The 27,752-nt window shown below is 55.8% G+C and overlaps 1 protein-coding gene across 1 annotated transcript in view; it reads right to left on the bottom strand.

Moving 5' to 3' along the window:
* DLGAP2 (DLG associated protein 2) overlaps nucleotides 1–27,752 on the bottom strand; it is a 692,077-nt gene that overhangs the window by 64,525 nt on the left and 599,800 nt on the right. Inside the window, exon 6 of the mRNA XM_081269687.1 lies at nucleotides 165–376. Coding sequence (XP_081125813.1) covers nucleotides 165–376 — 212 coding nt within the window. The remainder of the gene's footprint in view (nucleotides 1–164; nucleotides 377–27,752) is intronic.

The raw sequence follows: 27,752 nt of genomic DNA on the forward strand, positions 1-27,752 counted from the left end.
ACAAGCGACCACAGACCGGTCACTTCTCAACAGAGGACTGGGGCACCAAAGGCCGGAACATTTCCAACTCAGGCTCAAGCTGAAGACGGCTAGCCCACACCCAAGGAGCTTTGAAGAGGAGCTCAGACACAGCGCGTGTTTGGAGGAGGCATGGCCTTTCTTACGTTTGGTGGTCTCCCAGCGGTCTCTGTCCGAGGGACTTCAGCAGGGGCTCTGGTCGCAGGGCCACTGTCGGGGACGTTTTGGGGCTGGAGTCCGACTCTCCGCTGTCCTCATCTCCCATGGCTTTGATGTAGCTGCCGCTCCTCATCCTGCGGCAGGGGATCTCCTCCTCCTTGCCGCTGGACGGGTAGCCTCCCCACTCGTCCTGAGGCACCTAGGAGGAAGCAGAGACGCGCACGTCAGGCGTGGCGTGTCGAGCGGTGCTCGGCGCGGGGGCAGCACCTTCGCCGCAGCTCTTGAAGACACGGCGGCGGGCGGCCAGTTACCACGGGCGGGTAGATGCACAGAGACAGAAGCTGCTCGGCACCGTCGCCCAGGCCCCGGGAGGATATTAATAGGAAAGGACTGGTTTTCCTCCCATTATAAAACAGAGATAAACACTACGGGGAAAGCGAGAAAATGTTAGGAAAGCAGACGCCACAAAAAAACCACGGCTAACATTTAGATATATTTCCTTCTGGTGCAAAAGGAAATCGAAACTTGAGAAAACTGAAAATAGAAGAAGTGAAAGAGTGAAAGGAGGAGGAGAAAATCCTGTATTGTTGTCAATTTCCCCTTAGATGCAGCTACAGGAGGGGAGGCTCAGCTAGGAGTCAAGTGACATCATCTATGCAAAATCCTCGCACCCACAGCACCCACCCACCCACCTCCTCCAGCAGGGGCTGCGGGGGCCGCACCATGGGCACAGCGGGCCCTTGGAGAAGCCCCAGCCAGGCCTCCCACTGCCTCCCTGGCTTGAGAGCAGGCCAGGGAGCGGCATCCACCCTCCACACCGTGGACTTGGAAGAGGGTCTCCACGTAGACGGAAGGTCCTGGGTGAGCGGGTACTTCCAGCGTGACAGCCTGGTCCCAGCAGCTCAGGCCTGGCTCTGTCCAGGGCTCAGGGGTTTGATGAGGACTCTGCGGCCAGGTCCACACTGACAGCCAAACACAGATGCTGCAGCAGCTCTGCCTCCAGGGCCTGCCCAGTGCGTCCTCCGCTGGGGGAGAGCTCAGCGCCGTGGAGGGGAGAGCAAGGAGGCCCCAGCCTGGACTTCAGAGCCGGTGGTTCTCCCTGTGAACGTGCGGATTCTGAGGTCCTGACCAGGGTCCTGGGCCTCGCAGCCCGCTGCAGCCCAGGTGCCACTGGTCTGGCGCCCCCAGGAGGCGCAGTAGGGTGGCGGCCGAGGCAGTCCTCTGGGCTGGAGGTGCCTGGTGTTTGTCCCCTAGATAACATGCTGTGTGCTGCCAGCAGATGGTGTCCCCCGGGGCATAGCTGGGAGAGGAGCCCAGGGACAGAGGGAAGAGGGCCCCTTGCCTTCCAATGCCTTCTGCACCTGCAGCCCCACTGGGCGGGCACTCTGCTTGCCACTTGCTGTGGAAGGGCACAGCACAATCCCCTCTGAAGAGTGGCACAGGTGGGTGGTTCCCATCTGTGGCTTTCGTTTCTCCAAACAGCAATCCTGAGTGGGCCCAGGAACGCTGGGGCTCACAGCGACTCTGGAACCGCGTGTGGCACTGGCTGACCCCGACACGGCACTGAGGAGGGGACTCGGCAGAGTGGACACATGCAAACTCCTGCTCTGCCCGACTGGCACAGGGCAAGCCACCATGGGCCTGCTGGCTCAGTCCCCAGCCAGCTGGCTGGTTCCAAACTCTTCCTGACCTGGGCTTCCTCAGAGGGGTGACGGGAACACAGACCACGCTGGAAGGGCATTGGGAAATGAGTGACCTGGCCTCAAAACAAACGGTGAGCAGGTCACACTGCAGAGCCACTGATGTCACAGGCAGAGTAACACCACAGCCTGTGACATCCAGGACATCTATCCAGCAAGAAGTCAGCAATGGAGAAAACGTGTGTCCATGTGCCCTGCAGAGCCCTGGTCTCCCGAGATGCTGCCTCTCGACAGCTGCGTGCCTTGCACTGGAAGAAGGATGAGTGGTGAGTGACCATTCACCCGTCATGTCACTCCTGGGCATGGACGCTTACCAAAGTCAGCCTTCAGTCGTCACAGACACAGAGCCAGGGGGAGATGGAGGCAGGGGAACAGCCAGTCCGTACCTTCTCATGCCAGGGAGGGGACCGGGCAGTGCGAATTTTGTGGCATTTATCAGAGGATGCGACTGCTCAGGGGGCACCCCAGGATAGGAAGGTTCAGTGCCAGGCAGCATCAGTCAGTCACTAGTTAGGATAAAGGAGAAACAGTGGCAACACCGTACTCTAGGGGATGGCCAGCAATATTTATTATAACCATTCAATGGAGACTATTCGATGTCCAGATGATATAACAGAAGAGTATTTGCTATGGAAAGGTGCTTGTGATGAGGTGTCTTGGTCCATTTTCTGTTGCTATAACCAAGTGGCAGAGGCTACAGAGGCGAGGCAGTTTATAAAGAATAGAAGGGCACTTGGTTCTTGGTGCTGGAGGCTGGCAAGAGCGTGACTCCAGCCTCTGCTGACAGGGGAGGGAGGGCTGTGCATGACCTCATGAGTCCTGATCAGCCCAGGGTCACCTCCAGATGCCATCATGTGGCTGGGGACACATTTGGACCCTGGAAGGGGTGCTCGGTGTTTAGAGTTCTCAAAGCCGACGGCCTGCGTGTGCTGGGCAGACGGGGGAGGGAGCAGGCAGGAGTGTCTCTGGGGAATGGGCTGGCGCGTTTCAGTTACTTTTCTTTCTACTTATAATTTCTAAATTTTTAAATGAGTCATATATTACTTTTGTGATTAAAAAAAAAAAAAGAACCAGCCTTATTCTCAATTTAAGAAAAGTCATGGTCCTCAGAGACGTCACATCTCGGTGGAGGAGATGCTCATAAAACCAGGGCGTCAGGTGTGCCCAGGGCCCAGAGGCCTGTGGGGGCACCAGGTCAGGGGGCCACTGTCAGGGGTGGCCAGGGAGGCCATGCCCTGCAGACCCCACGTGAATGCCCCAGGAGGCCGTGGCAGGAAGGGGACAGGTGGGAGACAGCAAGGAAGAGGTTCACTCGCAGGTTGATGGGGTTTCTTGTGAATCAAGAATGTTCCATAAGCTTCCTTAGAAAACTTGTGAATGGAACCCCCATTTGACCCAGCTGTCCCACTCCTTGGTCCAGACCCACAGGAGTTAAAATCAGCCTACTACAGGGACGCAGCCACATCAGTGTTCATAGCAGCACGATTCACAATAGCTAAACTGTGGAGCCAACCTAGGTGCCCTTCAACAAATGAGTAGATAAAGAAAATGTGGCATTTATACACAATGGAATATTACTCAGCATTAAAAGGGGACAAAATTATGGCTGGATGGGATTAGAGAATATCATGCTAAGTGAAGTTAGCCAATCCCCCAAAGCAAAGGCCAAATATTTTCTCTGAGAAGTGTATGCTGACCTACAATTTGGGGTGTGGGGGTGTGGGAAGAATGGAGGAACTCTGGATTGGGCAAAGGGGAGCGTGAGGAGGAGAGGGGGTATGGGGGCAGGAAGGATGGTGGAATGAGATGGACATCATGGCCCTAGGGACATGTATGACTGCACAAATGGTGGGATGCTACATCGGGTATGACCAGAGAATTGAAACGTTGTGCTCTATTTGTGTATGATGAATTGAAATGTATCCTGCTGTCAGGTATAACTAAGTAGAACAAATAAAAAAATGTTTCCATAAAAAACAAGGTAAAGATTCTCCACCAGCCTGCAAATTAACTAACAAAATGAGGCCAGCTTGTGTGTCTCTGTGTCTGATTTAAGACGCCGACTTCACAGCCTTTGACAGAAAAACTTTGATACAGAAAAGTAACCAGAGTCAGTTTCTGGGTACAAATTCAAGAACCAAACACCAACCCCGAGGCACACGTCTCACCAGGTGAGAGCCTGCAGCCCGACATGCTGCGCCAGGGCTCTCCCAGCTCCCGTGAGCAAGGGACACTTCCTCCCCAGGCCCCTTCCAGCTCTGCAGGCCCAGCTGCAGAACTGGGTGCCACTCCCAAGGCACCCGAAGGGGGCGTTTCTGAGGATCAACATCACGCACGTTGAGGGGTGTTTGTGCTTCTTCCTTTCAAGAGGCAAGGCCCAGGCCTATGGGCCGGATCTACGATGGCGTTCTGTTGCAGGAGTGAGACCAAGGAAGCTGCATCCCCCTCCGGAGATGTCCTCAGTCCTCAACAGTTCATGTGTGTGTGTGTGTGTGTATGCACACGTGTGCGTGTCACATGCATTTCAAGGGCACCAGCCACTGGGGCCCTGACTGAGAGCCATGCAGCTGGGCTCCCACACTCCAGATTTTCACAGCAAATGGCAACAGCCTGAGTCGTGCCCTCCGGAGCAGGCGTCCACTCCAGGGTCCCTCGGGGTGGCTTGGTCCCCACAGTACGTGGGGAGATTTCCGGTCTGCAGGCGTCCAGCCGGGCTGGTTTTTGGGAAGCCTGAAGTGTTTAGTGAGGGCGATCAGACGCACGTCCAGAGAGCTTCGGGTTAGTTTCCCATCTGCCGTTCCCTGAGCCTCGAGCCTGTTTTGTGTAAAAACTAAGGCTCTTTGTTTTGTGTTTTGCAGCCTAAATAAAAAATGATTTTTTTTTCAGGAACATAACCACCGTGTAAATCAAGAGAAGAGAGAGCATGGCTTCGCTGGCGCTTTACCAGGAACCGTTCACTCTTTCCACAAACCCCACAGTCTTGGCAGGGCCCTCACGATGCCCTCAGGTCTGATCTGCAGCTCTGCGGCTACGGAGGTTCCTCGCCCAGCAGCAGGTGCCTGAACCCTGCATCTGTGCAGACCACGTGGCACTCTGACATTTTTATATGAAGATGGGTTTAGTTAGGAGTTACTTTCTGACCTGGGGATGTCCTTCCACGGCAGAGCACCTGCCTAATGTGCTTAAGGCCCCAGGTTCAATCCCCAGCATCAAAAATTAAATTACATTAAATTAAAAAGTTCCATTCCTCTATTTTTACATCACGTTGGAGCTCAGACCATATTTGTGCTTTTCCTAAACAGTGCGTGTGCAGGTTGGCTCCACGCGGCTGCAGTTCAGGACGGTCGGGGACAGGTGCCTGTTTGCTGTGAAGGCACATCAGGCTGACAAGTGAGAGAGCCATTGTCAGCAGGGAAGCTGCGTGACCAGGACACAAGCCCTCACAGAGGCAGAGCCTGGGGACTGCAGCCAGGGACCCCGCTGGGCTGGAGGACCCCAGTGCTGGCCGTGGGCAGGTCTCCCAGCTAGGCCGGGCAGGCTCAGAGAAGGGGGCAGCTGCAGGCAGTGGGCAGAGTGTGGCTGGGCATCAGGAAAGGAGGGAGGGCCCCCTGAGGCGCCCACCGAGCTGGAGGCCATCCCTGGGGGCAGTCCCAGACTCGTCCCATTCACCTCCATCTGCAGTGCCAGGGCTCTGCCTGAGCTTCCTCAGGTACCCTGGGCCCAGGGGCGCCGAGTGTCCTGGGAGACGGCCACAGCGTCCTGCTAGGCCCGGCTTGGGCTTCCGGACTCTGTCAGCTTCTCTTGGCTGAGTGCTGCCCTGGCTGCCCGGGCTCTGTCTCTCCTCTCCCTCTCCTGGGTCTCCCTCGCCCTCACCATCTGACTCTACGTCTCTCTCGGTTCCTGTCTTTTTATTTTTCGAGTCTCTCCTGGGGCACCACGATGCTGACATGAGCCGGCTGTCCCCAGAGCAGGGATTCAGAATGCTCTTCTGACTCGGAGGGGGAAATGCAGCTGAGCGCAGGGCCAGCGGCTCCAGGGAAGAGAAGACTTTCAGTTCCACCGACTCAGCCCTGAGCAGCCTGGGGTCAGCCTGGTGAGAGGCAGAGCAGAGGGACTCTGTGGGAGGCAGAGGAGAGAGGGACGGCCGGGCTTCAGGCTGCTCTCTACGGAGCGGAGGGCTGGGACGCCCTGCCTGCCGGAGGACGCAGCGCCAAGGCTCTGTGTGTGTCCAGCTGGTGGCCAGGCTCACTGTGTGTTTGCTCTGAGTTCAGCCGACACGTCCACTGGAGAACCCAGCTGCTCGCAGGGTACAGTGCTGTGTGCAGCCTGTCCCCCTCCAGGAGCCCTGTGGGCCTTGTGTGCTCACCATGCTGGCCCTGGAGGGATGGCCCCTCGCAGGGCTGGTCAGTTCCCAGGCAAAGTGCACAACTAGGCTGCAATCTTGCCATCCACAGACACCCCCAACCACAGCAGGGTGACAGCCACCGCCTCCCCGTGGGGTCCACACAGGATCCCTGACAGCAGCCCCAGTGGCCAAGGGACAGTACCTGTGACCCACAGCCTGCTGTTATTCAAGCAGCCAACCTGAGTCGGCCGGCCTCCACCTCCTTGCTGTGGAAACCGCAGTAAGGGCTCCTGCCCAGTTCCCCTTGTTCCTCTCCTCCTGTGGTCCTGGTGCTGCCCTGAGGGGCCCTTCATGGTGCCTCCTCTTACTGGGAGACATCTCTGGGCCTGTTGGCCTCCACACTGGAATCCCGTGGTCCAGCCTTCCAGCACACCTGGGTTCCCGAGTGCCCTGCTCTCACGGTCCTTTCTGCTCTCCTCACCCCGACGCTGTGCTAGGAAAGGGCTCCCTGCAGCTGGTAAATGAGGAGTGACCACACCTAAGTTCTGGGACACCCAACGGCCAGAGTTGTGGCTGGAGGCTCAGGAAGCAGAAGCCCTGCCGTCCCCGGTGCGGCACATTTGGAGTGCACAGGCAGGTGGGAGACTTTCCACCCAGCGAAGCAGACGCACCCCCAAGGCCAGGACCATGACCGAAGACTCATGCTTCTCACTCTTCTGCCTCCGAAAGCCCAGGCAGTGTTCAGATCTCTGGAGTCGAAAGTGGCTGACAGGCTGGCTCCGGTCTTCCTGGACACGTGGCATCCTGGGGGGCCCAGGGCTAGGCCTGCTCACCCTCCCCTGGTGCATGCAGAGGATCTTTATTGAGTCTGTTGGGCCTGCGCCAGATGGAGAGGTGACACAGTGACAAGGGTGTGATCTGTGCTTTCTACAAGCCATATCTGGTTTACTGAGCTCATCAACAAAGACCAGTCAGACATGCTCCCTGGAGTGACCCCACCCCCACTCAGCCCTGTCCCCACGGCGGCATGAACGTGCCGTTCACTGCCCCCACGTGACCACATGGCCCACAGGAATGGATTCCCCTCCCATCACCACAGGCCAGCGCCATCCAAGGCTGAGGAAGCTCTGCAGAGACCATCCTACTGTGTCCATTGGAGCAAAGCCCATGAGTACACTGGATTGACACCCTAGGACACATTGCAGGAGACACTACCTTCTGTGAAAGCCGACTACGAAATAGCAGAGAACAGATCTGCCAGACAGCAAATACCACAAAGGGACCCGCGTGCACGGGAAAGTCAGGTAAGATGATGGCTCCAAAGGACCACAGTGACCGTCCAAAAGAGGACCACAGTGACCGTCCAAAGAGGACCACAGTGACCGTCCAAAGAGGACCACAGTGACCGTCCAAAAGAGGACCACAGTGACCGTCCAAAGAGGACCACAGTGACCGTCCAAAAGAGTACCACAGTGATTGACCAGAAGAAAACCACAGTGACCGTCCAAAAGAGGACCACAATGACCGTCCAAAGAGGACCCCAGTGACCGTCCAAGGAGGACCCCAGTGACCGTCCAAAGAGGACCACAGTGACCGTCCAAAGAGAACCACAGTGACCGTCCAAAGAGGACCACAGTGACCGTCCAAAGAGGACCACAGTGACTGTCCAAAGAGCACCATAGTAACTGACCAGAAGAAAACCACAGTGACCGTCCAAAAGAGGACCACAGTGACCGTCCAAAGAGGACCCCAGTGACCATCCAAAAGAGGACCACAGTGACCGTCCAAAGAGGACCCCAGTGACCATCCAAAAGAGGACCACAGTGACTGTCCAAAAGAGGACCACAGTGACCGTCCAAAGAGGACCCCAGTGACCATCCAAAAGAGGACCACAGTGACCGTCCAAAAGAGGACCACAGTGACCGTCCAAAAGAGGACCACAGTGACCGTCCAGAAGAAAACCAGTGACCATCCAGAAGAGGACTTAGGGAATGGAACAGATGGATTGCCTGAAAAAATTATAAAAAAATGATTCTAAGGAAATGCAGCAACATACAAAGGAATACAGACAGTAATTCAAAGAAGTTAAAGAACGATTCATGATCTAAATGAGGTATTATGCAAAGATTCATAGATAATTTAAAAAGAACCAAACAGGAATCTTGGAGCTAAAAAACTCAATAAATGAAATACAAATGCAGTTGAGAGCCTTAACAACACACCATATGAAGCAGAAATAAGAATTTCTAAAGAAGAAGAAAGGTGTTTTGAAATAATCCAGGCAGACAGAATAACTAACTAGATAAATAAATAAATAAATAGCTAAATAAATATAAATAAATAAATAAATAAAATAAAGAGAGTCCACAAGACTTTGAAATGTCATGAAGTAAATGAACATTTAAATTATAGGACGAGATGAGGAAAAAGGCATAAAATACATATTTAGCAAGAAAATAGCTAAAAATCTCCCAAATTTGGGACAAGACGTGCACATTCAGATCCAGATGTCTGAAAGAACACAAGGAAATTTTGACCACCCCAACCCCCAATAAAGTTTCTGATGAGTTGCAGAACAAAGTGCTAAATAAAAAGACAAAGAGACAGTTCTAAGAACACAAAGAAAAAAAGCACCAAGTCTGGTTAAGAAAACCATCATGACACTAACAGCAGATTTCTTCACAGAAACTTTAAAGAATAGAAGAGGATGAGGTGAAATATTAAACATACTGAAAAGAAAATATAGGCCAACCACAAACACTGCATCCAGCAGAGAGGGTCTTCACAAGTGAAAAAGAAAAAAGTCTTACCAACTAAGCAAAACCGGGAAATCAACCCCTTCTGGAAAATGTACAAGAGGACCCACTTCTACAAGTGCAAGGACCAGAATGATCATCCTCACAGTGAGAAAGTGGAAATCCACTGAAAGATCAGAAAAACAGATGAACAAAATCAACCATAGCAACAGAGAAACCACTAACCACATATGTAAGGACCAAAGGGCAAGAACAAAGGATGGAGAACACAACAGGAGAGAGGAGGATCTCACACACCAACCAGGACAAAAAAGGAAGGCATCACACACCAAGCAGGAGACAGGAGGAAGGTCCCACACTCCAACCAGAAGACAGGAGGAAGGTCCCACACTACAACCAGAAGACAGGAGGAAGGTCCCACACTCCAACCAGGAGACAGGAGGAAGGTCCCACACTCCAACTAGGAGACAGGAGGAAGATCACACACTCCAACCAGGAGACGGGAGGAAGGCATCACACACCAAGCAGGAGACAGGAGGAAGGTCCCACACTCCAACCAGAAGACAGGAGGAAGGTCCCACACTACAACAAGAAGACAGGAGGAAGGTCCCACACTCCAACCAGGAGACAGGAGGAAGGTCCCACACTCCAACTAGGAGACAGGAGGAAGATCACACACTCCAACCAGGAGACAGGAGGAAGGTCCCACACTCCAACCAGGAGACGGGAGGAAGTTCCCACACTCCAACCAGGAGACGGGAAGAAGGATGCACACACCAACCAGGAGACAGGAGGAAGATCACACACTCCAACCAGGAGACAGGAGGAAGGTCCCACACTGCAACCAGGAGACAGGAGGAAGGTCCCACACACCAACCAGGAGACAGGAGGAAGGTCCCACACTCCAAACAGAAGATAGGAGGAAGGTCCCACACTGCAACCAGGAGACAGGAGGAAGGTCCCACACTGCAACCAGGAGACAGGAGGAAGGTCCCACACTCCAACCTGGAGACAGGTGGAAGACCCCAAACTCCAACTAGGAGACAGGAGGAAGACCCCACACTCCAAACAGGAGACGGGAGGAAGGTCCCACACTGCAACCAGGAGACAGGAGGAAGGTCCCACACTCCAAACAGGAGACGGGAGGAAGGTCCCACACTCCAACCAGGAGACAGGAGGAAGGTCACACACTCCAACCAGGAGACAGGACGAAGGTCCCACACTCCAACCAGGAGACGGGAGGAAGTTCCCACACACCAACCAGGAGGCAGGAGGAAGGTCCCACACTCCAACCAGGAGACAAGAGGAAGATCACACACTCCAACCAGGAGACAGGAGGAAGGTCCCACACTCCAAACAGGAGACAGGAGGAAGGTCCCACACTCCAACCAGGAGACAAGAGGAAGACCCCACACTCCTACCAGGAGACAGAAGGAAGGCCCCACACTCCAATCAGGAGACAGGAGGAAGGCCCCACACTCCAACCAGGAGACAGGAGGAAGGTCCCACACTGCAACCAGGAGACAGGACGAAGGTCCCACACTCCAACCAGGAGACAGGAGGAAGGTCCCACACTCCAACCAGGAGACAGGAGGAAGGTCCCACACTCCAACCAGGAGACAAGAGGAAGATCACACACTCCAACCAGGAGACAGGAGGAAGGTCCCACACTCCAACCAGGAGACAGGAGGAAGGTCCCACACACCAACCAGGAGACAGGAGGAAGGTCCCACACACCAACCAGGAGACAGGAGGAAGGTCCCACACTCCAACCAGGAGACAGGAGGAAGGTCCCACACTCCAACCAGGAGACGGGAGGAAGACCCCACACTCCAATCAGGAGACAGGAGGAAGGTCCCACACTCCAACCAGGAGACAGGACGAAGGTCCCACACTCCAACCAGGAGACGGGAGGAAGTTCCCACACACCAACCAGGAGGCAGGAGGAAGGTCCCACACTCCAACCAGGAGACAAGAGGAAGATCACACACTCCAACCAGGAGACAGGAGGAAGGTCCCACACTCCAAACAGGAGACAGGAGGAAGGTCCCACACTCCAACCAGGAGACAGGAGGAAGGTCCCACACTCCAACCAGGAGACAGGAGGAAGGTCCCACACTCCAACCAGGAGACAGGAGGAAGACCCCACACTCCAACCAGGAGACAGGAGGAAGGTCCCACACTCCAAACAGGAGACAGGAGGAAGGTCCCACACTCCAACCAGGAGACAGGAGGAAGGTCCCACACTCCAACCAGGAGACAGGAGGAAGGTCCCACACACCAACCAGGAGACAGGAGGAAGACCCCACACTCCAACCAGGAGACAGGAGGAAGTTCCCACACTCCAACCAGGAGACAGGAGGAAGGTCCCACACTCCAACCAGAAGACAGGAGGAAGACCCCACACTCCAACCAGGAGACAGAAGGAAGGCCCCACACTCCAACCAGGAGACAGGAGGAAGGTCCCACACTCCAACCAGGAGACAGGAGGTAGACCCCACACTCCAACCAGGAGACAGGAGGAAGTTCCCACACTCCAACCAGGAGACAGGAGGAAGACCCCACACTCCAACCAGGAGACAGGAGGAAGGTCCCACACTCCAACCAGGAGACGGGAGGAAGGTCCCACACTCCAACCAGGAGACGGGAGGAAGGTCCCACACTCCAACTATGAAGACAGGAAGAAGACTGTACACTCCAACCAGAAGACAGGAGGAAGACCCCACACTCCAACCAGGAGACAGGAGGAAGTTCCCACACTCCAACCAGGAGACAGGAGGAAGGTCCCACACACCAACCAGGAGACGGGAGGAAGGTCCCACACACCAACCAGGAGACGGGAGGAAGGTCCCACACTCCAACCAGGAGACGGGAGGAAGGTCCCACACTCCAACCAGGAGACAGGAGGAAGACCCCACACTCCAACCAGGAGACAGGAGGAAGGTCCCACACTCCAACCAGGAGACAGGAGGAAGACCCCACACTCCAACCAGGAGACAGGAGGAAGACCCCACACTCCAACCAGGAGACAGGAGGAAGGTCCCACACTCCAAACAGGAGACAGGAGGAAGGCCCCACACTCCAACCAGGAGACAGGAGGAAGACCCCACACACCAACCAGGAGACAGGAGGAAGGTCCCACACTCCAAACAGGAGACGGGAGGAAGGTCCCACACTCCAACCAGGAGACAGGAGGAAGGTCCCACACACCAACCAGGAGACAGGAGGAAGACCCCTCACTCCAACCAGGAGACAGGAGGAAGTTCCCACACTCCAACCAGGAGACAGGAGGAAGGTCCCACACTCCAACCAGAAGACAGGAGGAAGACCCCACACTCCAACCAGGAGACAGGAGGAAGGTCCCACACTCCAACCAGGAGACAGGAGGAAGGTCCCACACTCCAACCAGAAGACAGGAGGAAGTTCCCACACTCCAACCAGGAGACAGGAGGAAGGTCCCACACACCAACCAGGAGACAAGAGGAAGTTCCCACACTCCAACCAGGAGACAGGAGGAAGGTCCCACACTCCAACCAGGAGACAGGAGGTAGACCCCACACTCCAACCAGGAGACAGGAGGAAGTTCCCACACTCCAACCAGGAGACAGGAGGAAGGTCCCACACTCCAACCAGGAGACAGGAGGAAGACCCCACACTCCAACCAGGAGACAGGAGGAAGACCCCACACTCCAACCAGGAGACAGGAGGAAGGTCCCACACTCCAACCAGGAGACAGGAGGAAGACCCCACACTCCAAACAGGAGACAGGAGGAAGGTCCCACACTCCAACCAGGAGACAGGAGGAAGGTCCCACACTCCAACCAGGAGACAGGAGGAAGACCCCACACTCCAACCAGGAGACAGGAGGAAGGTCCCACACTCCAACCAGGAGACAGGAGGAAGGTCCCACACTGCAACCAGGAGACAGGAGGAAGGTCCCACACTCCAACCAGGAGACAGGAGGAAGGTCCCACACACCAACCAGGAGACAGGAGGAAGGTCCCACACTCCAACCAGGAGACAGGAGGAAGACCCCACACTCCAACCAGGAGACAGGAGGAAGGTCCCACACTCCAACCAGGAGACAGGAGGAAGGTCCCACACTCCAACCAGGAGACAGGAGGAAGGTCCCACACTCCAACCAGGAGACAGGAGGAAGTTCCCACACACCAACCAGGAGACGGGAGGAAGGTCCCACACTCCAACCAGGAGACGGGAGGAAGACCCCACACACCAACCAGGAGACGGGAGGAAGGTCCCACACTCCAACCAGGAGATGGGAGGAAGGTCCCACACTCCAACCAGGAGACTGGAGGAAGGTCCCACACTCCAACCAGGAGACAGGAGGAAGGGCCCACACTCCAACCAGGAGACAGGAGGAAGGTCCCACACTCCAACCAGGAGACAGGAGGAAGGTCCCACACACCAACCAGGAGACAGGAGGAAGGTCCCACACACCAACCAGGAGACGGGAGGAAGGTCCCACACTCCAACCAGGAGACAGGAGGAAGACCCCACACTCCAACCAGGAGACAGGAGGAAGACCCCACACTCCAACCAGGAGACAGGAGGAAGACCCCACACTCCAACCAGGAGACAGGAGGAAGGTCCCACACACCAACCAGGAGACAGGAGGAAGGTCCCACACACCAACCAGGAGACGGGAGGAAGGTCCCACACTCCAACCAGGAGACGGGAGGAAGACCCCACACACCAACCAGGAGACAGGAGGAAGGTCCCACACTCCAACCAGGAGACAGGAGGAAGGTCCCACACTCCAACCAGGAGACAGGAGGAAGACCCCACACTCCAACCAGGAGACAGGAGGAAGACCCCACACTCCAACCAGGAGACAGGAGGAAGGTCCCACACTCCAACCAGGAGACAGGAGGAAGTTCCCACACACCAACCAGGAGACAGGAGGAAGGTCCCACACACCAACCAGGAGACAGGAGGAAGGTCCCACACTCCAACCAGGAGACAGGAGGAAGGTCCCACACTCCAACCAGGAGACAGGAGGAAGACCCCACACTCCAACCAGGAGACAGGAGGAAGACCCCACACTCCAACCAGGAGACAGGAGGAAGGTCCCACACTCCAAAGAGGAGACAGGAGGAAGGCCCCACACTCCAACCAGGAGACAGGAGGAAGGTCCCACACTCCAACCAGGAGACAGGAGGAAGGTCCCACACTCCAACCAGGAGACAGGAGGAAGACCCCACACACCAACCAGGAGACAGGAGGAAGGTCCCACACTCCAAACAGGAGACAGGAGGAAGACCCCACACTCCAACCAGGAGACAGGAGGAAGGTCCCACACTCCAACCAGGAGACGGGAGGAAGGTCCCACACTCCAACCAGGAGACGGGAGGAAGGTCCCACACTCCAACCAGGAGACGGGAGGAAGGTCCCACACTCCAACCAGGAGACGGGAGGAAGACCCCACACTCCAACCAGGAGACAGGAGGAAGGTCCCACACTCCAACCAGGAGACAGGAGGAAGACCCCACACTCCAACCAGGAGACAGGAGGAAGACCCCACACTCCAACCAGGAGACAGGAGGAAGGTCCCACACTCCAACCAGGAGACAGGAGGAAGGTCCCACACTCCAACCAGGAGACAGGAGGAAGGTCCCACACTCCAACCAGGAGACAGGAGGAAGACCCCACACTCCAACCAGGAGACAGGAGGAAGGTCCCACACTCCAACCAGGAGACAGGAGGAAGGTCCCACACACCAACCAGGAGACAGGAGGAAGGCCCCACACTCCAACCAGGAGACAGGAGGAAGGTCCCACACTCCAACCAGGAGACAGGAGGAGGACCCCACACTCCAACCAGGAGACGGGAGGAAGTTCCCACACACCAACCAGGAGACGGGAGGAAGGTCCCACACTCCAACCTGGAGACGGGAGGAAGACCCCACACACCAACCAGGAGACGGGAGGAAGGTCCCACACTCCAACCAGGAGACGGGAGGAAGGTCCCACACTCCAACCAGGAGACGGGAGGAAGGTCCCACACTCCAACCAGGAGACGGGAGGAAGGTCCCACACACCAACCAGGAGACGGGAGGAAGGTCCCACACACCAACCAGGAGACAGGAGGAAGGTCCCACACACCAACCAGGAGACAGGAGGAAGGTCCCACACTCCAACCAGGAGACAGGAGGAAGACCCCACACTCCAAACAGGAGACAGGAGGAAGGTCCCACACTCCAACCAGGAGACAGGAGGAAGACCCCACACTCCAACCAGGAGACAGGAGGAAGGGCCCACACTCCAACCAGGAGACAGGAGGAAGACCCCACACTCCAACCAGGAGACAGGAGGAAGGTCCCACACTCCAACCAGGAGACAGGAGGAAGGTCCCACACTCCAACCAGGAGACAGGAGGAAGGTCCCACACACCAACCAGGAGACAGGAGGAAGATCACACACTCCAACCAAGAGACAGGAGGAAGGTCCCACACTCCAACCAGGAGACAGGAGGAAGGTCCCACACATCAACCAGGAGACAGGAGGAAGGTCCCACACTCCAACCAGGAGACGGGAGGAAGGTCCCACACTCCAACCAGGAGACAGGAGGAAGTTCCCACACTCCAACCAGGAGACAGGAGGAAGGTCCCACACTCCAACCAGGAGACAGGAGGAAGGTCCCACACTCCAACCAGGAGACGGGAGGAAGACCCCACACTCCAACCAGGAGACAGGAGGAAGATCACACACTCCAACCAAGAGACAGGAGGAAGGTCCCACACTCCAACCAGGAGACAGGAGGAAGGTCCCACACATCAACCAGGAGACAGGAGAAAGGTCCCACACACCAACCAGGAGACAGGAGGAAGGTCCCACACTCCAACCAGGAGACAGGAGGAAGACCCCACACACCAACCAGGAGACAGGAGGAAGGTCCCACACACCAAACAGGAGACAGGAGGAAGGTCCCACACACCAACCAGGAGACGGGAGGAAGGTCCCACACTTCAACCAGGAGACGGGAGGAAGGTCCCACACTCCAACCAGGAGACAGGAGGAAGACCCCACACACCAACCAGGAGACAGGAGGAAGGTCCCACACACCAAACAGGAGACAGGAGGAAGGTCCCACACTCCAACCAGGAGACAGGAGGAAGGTCCCACACTCCAACCAGGAGACAGGAGGAAGACCCCACACTCCAACCAGGAGACAGGAGGAAGATCACACACTCCAACCAAGAGACAGGAGGAAGGTCCCACACTCCAACCAGGAGACAGGAGGAAGGTCCCACACATCAACCAGGAGACAGGAGAAAGGTCCCACACACCAACCGGGAGACAGGAGGAAGGTCCCACACACCAAACAGGAGACAGGAGGAAGACCCCACACACCAACCAGGAGACAGGAGGAAGGTCCCACACACCAAACAGGAGACAGGAGGAAGGTCCCACACTCCAACCAGGAAACAGGAGGAAGGTCCCACACTCCAACCAGGAGACAGGAGGAAGGTCCCACACTCCAACCAGGAGACAGGAGGAAGGTCCCACACTCCAACCAGGAGACAGGAGGAAGGTCCCACACACCAACCAGGAGACAGGAGGAAGGTCCCACACTCCAACCAGGAGACAGGAGGAAGGTCCCACACACCAACCAGGAGACAGGAGGAAGGTCCCACACTCCAACCAGGAGACGGGAGGAAGGTCCCACACTCCAACCAGGAGACAGGAGGAAGGTCCCACACTCCAACCAGGAGACAGGAGGAAGGTCCCACACATCAACCAGGAGACAGGAGGAAGGTCCCACACTCCAACCAGGAGACGGGAGGAAGGTCCCACACTCCAACCAGGAGACAGGAGGAAGTTCCCACACTCCAACCAGGAGACAGGAGGAAGGTCCCACACTCCAACCAGGAGACAGGAGGAAGGTCCCACACTCCAACCAGGAGACGGGAGGAAGACCCCACACTCCAACCAGGAGACAGGAGGAAGATCACACACTCCAACCAAGAGACAGGAGGAAGGTCCCACACTCCAACCAGGAGACAGGAGGAAGGTCCCACACATCAACCAGGAGACAGGAGAAAGGTCCCACACACCAACCAGGAGACAGGAGGAAGGTCCCACACTCCAACCAGGAGACAGGAGGAAGACCCCACACACCAACCAGGAGACAGGAGGAAGGTCCCACACACCAAACAGGAGACAGGAGGAAGGTCCCACACACCAACCAGGAGACGGGAGGAAGGTCCCACACTCCAACCAGGAGACGGGAGGAAGGTCCCACACTCCAACCAGGAGACAGGAGGAAGACCCCACACACCAACCAGGAGACAGGAGGAAGGTCCCACACACCAAACAGGAGACAGGAGGAAGGTCCCACACTCCAACCAGGAGACAGGAGGAAGGTCCCACACTCCAACCAGGAGACAGGAGGAAGACCCCACACTCCAACCAGGAGACAGGAGGAAGATCACACACTCCAACCAAGAGACAGGAGGAAGGTCCCACACTCCAACCAGGAGACAGGAGGAAGGTCCCACACATCAACCAGGAGACAGGAGAAAGGTCCCACACACCAACCGGGAGACAGGAGGAAGGTCCCACACACCAAACAGGAGACAGGAGGAAGACCCCACACACCAACCAGGAGACAGGAGGAAGGTCCCACACACCAAACAGGAGACAGGAGGAAGGTCCCACACTCCAACCAGGAAACAGGAGGAAGGTCCCACACTCCAACCAGGAGACAGGAGGAAGGTCCCACACTCCAACCAGGAGACAGGAGGAAGGTCCCACACTCCAACCAGGAGACAGGAGGAAGACCCCACACACCAACCAGGAGACAGGAGGAAGGTCCCACACACCAAACAGGAGACAGGAGGAAGGTCCCACACTCCAACCAGGAGACAGGAGGAAGGTCCCACACTCCAACCAGGAGACAGGAGGAAGGTCCCACACTCCAACCAGGAGACAGGAGGAAGGTCCCACACTCCAACCAGGAGACAGGAGGAAGGTCCCACACTCCAACCAGGAGACAGGAGGAAGGTCCCACACACCAACCAGGAGACAGGAGGAAGGTCCCACACACCAACCAGGAGACAGGAGGTAGACCCCACACTCCAACCAGGAGACAGGAGGAAGGTCCCACACTCCAACCAGGAGACAGGAGGAAGGTCCCACACACCAACCAGGAGACAGGAGGAAGGTCCCACACTCCAACCAGGAGACAGGAGGAAGGTCCCACACTCCAACCAGGAGACAGGAGGAAGGTCCCACACTCCAACCAGGAGACAGGAGGAAGGTCCCACACACCAACCAGGAGACAGGAGGAAGGTCCCACACTCCAACCAGGAGACGGGAGGAAGGTCCCACACTCCAACCAGGAGACAGGAGGAAGGTCCCACACTCCAACCAGGAGACAGGAGGGAGGCCCCACACTCCAACCAGGAGACAGGAGGAAGGCCCCACACTCCAACTATGAAGACAGGAAGAAGACTGTACACACCAACCAGGAGACAGGAGGAAGACCCCACAAATACACAATGGAAACTCTAAATGCCCCAATTGAAGGATTCTGATGGTGAGATGGACAAAATCAAAACCCATGAGTCAATGTTCCACTGCCTGCAGAACCACTGTGGTGAAGAAGCACAGAGCCTGACAGTGAAGGGTGGTGGAGAACCTCCAGGGGAACAGAAACCAGCAGTTAGTTGGGCAGCCCTACACGTGCCCCATGGAGTCAGGTTGAAAGTTATTAAAGGAGATGAAGTCAGAGGTCACAATCCAGGAGTCCACCAACAGGGCACAGGCTGGTTCTATATATACCCGTGCCAATTCCAGAGCACCCACCTTTATAAAACCAATGTGGCCATTTCTAAAGGGAGAGCTGGTCTCCAGAGTGGGGTAGCTGAGGACCCACAACCCCTCACACAGCCACCGGGAGACCGTGCAGACAGAAAGCCACAGGGCATGTGGGCTTCCACCACACTGTGGCCCAGGGTCCTGACAGACACTTGCAGGACCTTTCAGCCAACAATTGTGGCATCTACACTTCTCGTCTCCTTGTGGCACGCCCCCCAGAGCAGAGCACCTGCGAGGCCCCAAGTCTCCACAAACACAAACAAGTCAGAGCCATTCCCTTCCCTGACCACAGCAGAATAAAGGAAAGACCAACAATTAAAAAGTGGGAAGACTTCAAGTGTAGAGCCTGATAACTCAGCTCAGGCCCCCAGGAAAACAAGGCTCCCCAATCTGCAGTCATAGAGGAAGAGAAATTAGGAAGACCAGAGCGGAAATAAAGACCTGGACAATACGCAAGGTTGATGACATGAACACTGGTTTTTCCAAAAAAATGAAAAAAATTAACAAACGCCGTTATCAGGCTGTTTTTTTTTTAAACGAGAGAGAGAGAGAGAGAGAGAGAGAGAGAGAGAGAGAGAGAGAGAGAGAGAGAGAGGGAGGGAGAGAATGAGAGAGAGATAATTTCAATATTTATTTTTCAGTTTTCGCCAGACACAACATCTTTGTTTGTACGTGGTGCTGAGTATCGAACCTGGGCCGCACACATACAAGGCAAGCACGCTACCGATTGAGCCACATCTCAGGCACCTACACTGGTTTTAATAAATGAAATACAAGGTGAAAAGGACACATCACAGCTGGTACCATAAAACTCAATAAAGAACTGGGGACACATCACAGCTGGTACCACAGAACACAAGGGAGCATGAGGGACACATCAGAGCTGGTACCACGGAACACAAGGGAGCACGGGGACACATCACAGCTGGTACCAAGGAACACAAGGGAGCACGGGGGACACATCACAGCTGGTACCACAGAACACAAGGGAGCACGAGGGACACATCACAGCTGGTACCATGGAACACAAGGGAGCACGGGGGACACATCACAGCTGGTACCACGGAACACAAGGGAGCACGGGGGACACATCACAGCTGGTACCACGGAACACAAGGGAGCACGGGGGACACATCACAGCTGGTACCACGGAACACAAGGGAGCACGGGGGACACATCACAGCTGGTACCACGGAACACAAGGGAGCACGGGGGACACATCACAGCTGGTACCACGGAACACAAGGGAGCACGGGGGACACATCACAGCTGGTACCACGGAACACAAGGGAGCACGGGGGACACATCACAGCTGGTACCACGGAACACAAGGGAGCACGGGGGACACATCACAGCTCGTACCACGGAACACAAGGGAGCACGGGGGACACATCACAGCTCGTACCACGGAACACAAGAGAGCACAGGGGACACATCACAGCGGGTGGCACAGAACACAAGGGAGCACAGGGGACACATCACAGCTGGTTCCACAGAACACAAGGGAGCAGACTGGATACATCACAACTGGTACCACAGAACACAAGGGAACACGTGGGACACATCATAGCTGGTACCACGGAACACAAGAGAGCACTGGGGACACATCACAGCTGGTACCACAGAACACAAGGGAGCATGGGGAAAACATCACAGCTAGTACCACGAAACACAGGGGAACACGGGGAACACATCACAGCTGTGTTCCACGGAACACAAGGGAGCACTAGGGACACATCACAGCTGGTACCATGGAACACAAGGGAACACGGGGGACACATCACAGTGGGTGCCACGGAACACAAGGGAGCACAGTGGACACATCACAGATGGTACCACGGAACACAAGGGAGCATGGGGGACATATCACAGCTGGTACCATGGAACACAAGAAAGAACTGGGGACAAATCATAGCTGGTACCACGGAACACAAGGGAGCACAGGGGACACATCACAGCTGGTACCACGGAACACAAGGGAGCATGGGGGAGACATCACAGCTGGTACCACAGTATACAAGGGAGCATTGGGGACACATCACAGCTGGTACCATGGAACACAAGGGAGCACAGGGCACACATCACAGCTGGTACCACGGAACACAAGGGAGCACGGGGGACACATCACAGCTCATACCACGGAACACAAGAGAGCACAGGGGACACATCACAGCGGGTGGCACGGTACAAAAGGGAACACGGGGGACACATCACAGCTGGTACCACGGAACACAAGGGAACACGGGGGACACATCACAGCTGGTACCACGGAACACAAGGGAGCATGGGGGACGACACATCACAGCTGGTACCAAGGAACACAAGGGAGCACAGTGGACACATCACAGCTGGTACCACGAAACACAAGGGAACCCGGGGGACACATCACAGCTGGTACCACGGAACACAAGGGAATACGGGGGACACATCACAGATGGTATCACGGAACACAAGGGAACACGGGGGACACATCACAGCTGGTACCAAGGAACACAAGGGAGCACGGGGGACACATCACAGCTGGTACCACGGAACAGTAGGGAGCACGGAGGACACATCACAGCTGGTACCACAGAACACTAGGGAGCACGAGGGACACATCACAGCTGGTACCACAGAACACTAGGGAGCACGGGGGACACATCACAGCTGGTACCACGGAACACAAGGGGTCACAGGGGACACATCACAGCAGGTGGCACAGAACACAAGGGAGCACAGGGGACACATCACAGCGGGTGGCACAGAACAAAAGGGAACACGGGGGACACATCACAGCTGGTTCCACTGAACACAAGGTAACACGGGGGACACATCACAGCTGGTACCACGGAACACAAGGGAGCATGGGGGACGACACATCACAGCTGGTACCATGGAACACAAGGGAGCACTGTGGACACATCACAGCTGGTACCATGGAAAACAAGGGAGCACTGGGGACACATCAAAGCTGGTACCACGGAACACAGGGGACACATCACAGCTGGTACCACGGAACACAAGGGAGCACAGTGGACACATCACAGCTGGTACCACGGAACACAAGGGAACCCGGGGGACACATCACAGCTGGTAGCACGGAACACAAGAGAGCACGGGGGACACATCACAGCTGGTACCACAGAACACTAGGGAGCACGGGGGACACATCACAGCTCGTACCACGGAACACAAGGGAACACGGGGGACACATCACAGCTCGTACCACGGAACACAAGGGAACACAGGGGACACATCACAGCGGGTGGCACGGAACACAAGGGAACACGGCGGACACATCACAGCTTTTACCACGGAACACAAGGGAGCACGGGGAACACATCACAGCTGGTACCACAGAACACAAGGGAACATGGGGGACACATCACAGCTCGTACCACGGAACACAAGGGGTCACAGGGGACACATCACAGCAGGTGGCACAGAACACAAGGGAGCACAGGGGACACATCACAGCGGGTGGCACGGAACAAAAGGGAACACGGGGGACACATCACAGCTGGTTCCACTGAACACAAGGTAACACGGGGGACACATCACAGCTGGTACCACGGAACACAAGGGAGCATGGGGGATGATACATCACAGCTGGTACCACGGAACACAACGGAGCACTGTGGACACATCACAGCTGGTACCATGGAAAACAAGGGAGCACTGGGGACACATCACAGCTGGTACCATGGAACACAAGTGAACACGGGGGACACATCAAAGCTGGTACCACGGAACACAAGGGAACACGGGGGACACATCACAGCTGGTACCACGGAACACAGGGAGCACAGTGGACACATCACAGCTGGTACCACGGAACACAAGGGAACCCGGGGGACACATCACAGTGGGTGGCACGGAACACAAGGGAACACGGGGGACACATCACAGATTTTACCACGGAACACAAGGGAGCACGAGGAACACATCACAGCTCGTACCACGGAACACAAGGGAACACGGGGGACACATCACAGCTCGTACCACGGAACACAAGGGAGCATGGGGGACACATCACAGCTCGTACCACGGAACACAAGGGAGCACAGGGGACACATCACAGCGGGTGGCACGGAACACAAGGGAACACGGGGGACACATCACAGCTGGTACCACGGAACACAAGGGAGCACGGGGGACACATCACAGCTGGTACCACGGAACACAAGGGAGCACTGGGGACACATCACAGCTAGTACCACGAAACACAAGGGAACACAGGGAACACATCACAGCTGGTACCACGGAACACAAGGGAGCACTAGGGACATATCACAGCTGGTACAACGGAACACAAGGGAACACGGGGGACACATCACAGTGGGTGCCACGGAACACAAGAGAGCACAGGGGACACATCACAGCTGGTACCACGGAACACAAGGGAGCACAGTGGACACATCACAGATGGTACCATGGAAAACAAGGGAGCATGGGGGACACATCACAGCTGGTACCATGGAACACAAGGGAACACAGGGGACACATAACAGCTAGTAACACGGAACACAAGGGAGCACTGGGGACACATCACAACTGGTACCACGGAACACAAGGGAGCACAGGGAAAACATCACAGCTGGTACTGGGGACACATCACAGCTGGTACCAGAGAACACAAGGGAGAACTGGGTACACATCACAGCTCGTACCATGGAACACAAGGGAACACAGGGGACACATCAGAGCTGGTACCACGGAACACAAGGGAGCACAGTGGACACATCACAGCTTGTACCACGGAACACAAGGGAGCACTGGGGACACATCACAGCGGTACCATGGAACACAAGGGAACACAGGGGACACATCACAGCTGCTACCACAGAACACAAGGGAACATGGGGGACACATGACAGCTCGTACCACGGAACACAAGGGAGCACGGGGGACACAACACAGCTGGTACCACGGAACACAAGGGAGCACAGGGGACACATCACAGCTGGTACCACAGAATACAAGGGAGCATTGGGGACACATCACAACTGTTACCACAGAACACAAGGCAACCCGGGCGACACATCACAGCTGGTACCACGGAACACAAGAGAGCATTGGGGACACATTACAACTGGTACCACGGATCACAAGGGAACCCGGGCGACACATCACAGCTGGTACCATGGAACACAAGGGAGCATTGGGGACACATTACAACTGGTACCACGGAACACAAGAGAGCATTGGGGACACATTAAAACTGGTACCACGGATCACAAGGGAACCCAGGGGACACATCACAGCTGGTACCATGGAACACAAGGGAACACGGGGGACACAACACATCTGGTACCACAGAACACAAGGGAGCACAGGGGACACATCACATCACAGCTGGTACCACAGAATACAAGGGAGCATTGGGGACACATCACAACTGTTACCACAGAACACAAGGCAACCCGGGCGACACATCACAGGTGGTACCACAGAACACAAGAGAGCATTGGGGACACATCAAAGCTGGTACCACGGAACACAAGGGAACACGGGGGACCCATCACAGCTGGTACCACGGAACACAAGGGAGCACAGTGGACACATCACAGCTGGTACCACGGAACACAAGGGAACCGGGGGACACATCACAGCTGGTACCACGGAACACAAGAGAGCACGGGGGACACATCAGAGCTGGTACCACAGAACACTAGGGAGCACGGGGGACACATCACAGCTCGTACCACGGAACACAAGGGAACACGGGGGACACATCACAGCTGGTACCACGGAACACAAGGGAGCACGGGGAACACATCACAGCTGGTACCACGGAACACAAGGGAGCACTGGGGACACATCACTGCTAGTACCACGAAACACAAGGGAACACAGGGAACACATTACAGCTGGTACCACGGAACACAAGGGAGCACTAGGGACACATCACAGCTGGTACAACGGTACACAAGGGAACATGGGGGACACATCACAGTGGGTGCCACGGAACACAAGAGAGCACAGGGGACACATCACAGCTGGTACCACGGAACACAAGGGAGCACAGAGGACACATCACAGATGGTACCACGGAACACAAAGGAGCATGGGGGACATATCACAGCTGGTACCACGGAACACAAGAAAGAACTGGGGACAAATCACAGCTGCTACCATGGAACACAAGGGAGCACAGTGGACACATCACAGCTGGTACCATGGAAAACAAGGGAGCACTGGGGACACATCACAGCTGGTACCATGGAACACAAGGGAACACAGGGGACACATAACAGCTAGTAACACGGAACACAAGGGAGCACTGGGGACACATCACAGCTGGTACCACGGAACACAAGGGAGCACAGGGAAAACATCACAGCTGGTACTGGGGACACATCACAGCTGGTACCACAGAACACAAGGGAGAACTGGGTACACATCACAGCTGGTACCATGGAACACAAGGGAACACAGGGGACACATAACAGCTAGTAACACGGAACACAAGGGAGCACAGTGGACACATCACAGCTTGTACCACGGAACACAAGGGAGCACTGGGGACACATCACAGCGGTACCATGGAACACAAGGGAGAACTGGGTACACATCACAGCTGGTACCATGGAACACAAGGGAACACAGGGGACACATAACAGCTAGTAACACGGAACACAAGGGAGCACAGTGGACACATCACAGCTTGTACCACGGAACACAAGGGAGCACTGGGGACACATCACAGCGGTACCATGGAACACAAGGGAACACAGGGGACACATCACAGCTGCTACCACAGAACACAAGGGAACATGGGGGACACATGACAGCTCGTACCACGGAACACAAGGGATCCCGGGGGACACATCACAGCTGGTACCACGGAACGCAAGGGACCCTGGGGGACACATCACAGCTGGTACCACAGAATACAAGGGAGCATTGGGGACACATCACAATTGTTACCACAGAACACAAGGCAACCCGGGCGACACATCACAGCTGGTACCACGGAACACAAGAGAGCATTGGGGACACATTACAACTGGTACCACGGATCACAAGGGAACCCAAGGGACACATCACAGCTGGTACCATTGAACACAAGGGAACACGGGGGACACAACACATCTGGTACCACGGAACACAAGGGAGCACAGGGGACACATCACATCACAGCTGGTACCACAGAATACAAAGGAGCATTGGGGACACATCACAACTGTTACCACAGAACACAAGGCAACCCGGGCGACACATCACAGCTGGTACCACAGAACACAAGACAGCATTGGGGACACATCACAGCTGGTACCATGGAACACAAGGGAGCATTGGGGACCCATTACAACTGGTACCACGGATCACAAGGGAACCCAGGGGACACATCACTGCTGGTACCACGAAACACAAGGGAACACGGGGGACACATCACAGCTGGTACCACAGAACAGAAGGGAGCACGGGGGACACATCACAGCTGGTACCACGGAACACAAGGGAGCAGTGGGGACACATCACAGCTGGTACCACGGAACACAAGGGATCCCGGGGGACACATCACAGCTGGTACCACAGGACACAAGGGACTCTGGGGGACACATCACAGCTGGTACCGCAGAACACAAGGGAGCACGGAGGCCACATCACAGCTGGTACCAGAGAACACAAGGGAGCACGGGGGACACATCACAGCTGGTACCAAAGAACACAAGGGAACATGGGGGACACATCATAGCTGGTACCACGGAACACAAAGGAACACGGGGAATACATCACAGCTGGTACCACGGAACACAAGGGAGCACTAGGGACACATCACTGCTGGTACCACGGAACACAAGGAAGCACAGGGGACACATCACAGCTGGTACCACGAAACCCAAGGGAACATGGGGAACACATCACAGCTGGTACCACGGAACACAAGGGAGCACTAGGGACACATCACAGTGGGTACCACGGAACACAATAGTGCACAGGGGACACATCACAGCTGGTACCACGGAACACAAGATAGCACAGTGGACACATCACAGATGGTACCAGGGAACACAAGGGAGCATGGGGGACACATCACAGCTGGTACCACGGAACACAAGAAAGACCTGGGGACACATCACAGCTGGTACCACGGAACACAAGGGAGCACAGTGGAAACATCACAGCTGGTATCACGGAACACAAGGGAGCACAGGGGACACATCAAGCTGGTACCATGGAACACAAGGGAGCACTGGTGACACATCACAGCTGGTACCACGGAACACAAGGGATCCCGGGGGACACATCACAGCTGGTACCACGGAACACAAGTGAACACAGGGGACACATCACAGCTGCTACCACAGAACACAAGGGAGCATGGGGGACACATCACAGCTGGTACCACGGAACACAAGGGAGCACTGGGGACACATCACAGCTGGTACCACGGAACACAAGGGATCCCGGGGGACACATCACAGCTGGTACCAGAGAACACAAGGGACCCTGGGGGACACATCACAGCTTGTACCATGGAAAACAAGGGAAGACAGGGGACACATCACAGCTGGTACCACGGAACACAAGGGATCCCGGGGGACACATCACAGCTGGTACCACGGAACACAAGGGACCCTGGGGGACACATCACAGCTGGTACCACAGAACACAAGGGAGCATGGGGGACACATCACAGCTGGTACCACGGAACACAAGGGAGCACGAGGAACACATCACAGCTGGTACCACGGAACACAAGGGATCACTGGGGACACATCACAGCTGGTACCACGGAACACAAGGGAACACAGGGGACATATCACAGCTGCTACCACAGAACACAAGGGAACATGGGGGACACATGACAGCTCGTACCACGGAACACAACGGAGCACGGGGGACACATCACAGCTGGTACCACAGAACACAAGGGAGCACAGGGGACACATCACAGCTAGTACCACGGAATACAAGGGAGCATTGGGGACACATCACAACTGTT

This window comes from Spermophilus citellus (assembly GCF_964194105.1).
Source record: "Spermophilus citellus genome assembly, chromosome: 16".
NCBI lineage: Eukaryota > Metazoa > Chordata > Mammalia > Rodentia > Sciuridae > Spermophilus > Spermophilus citellus.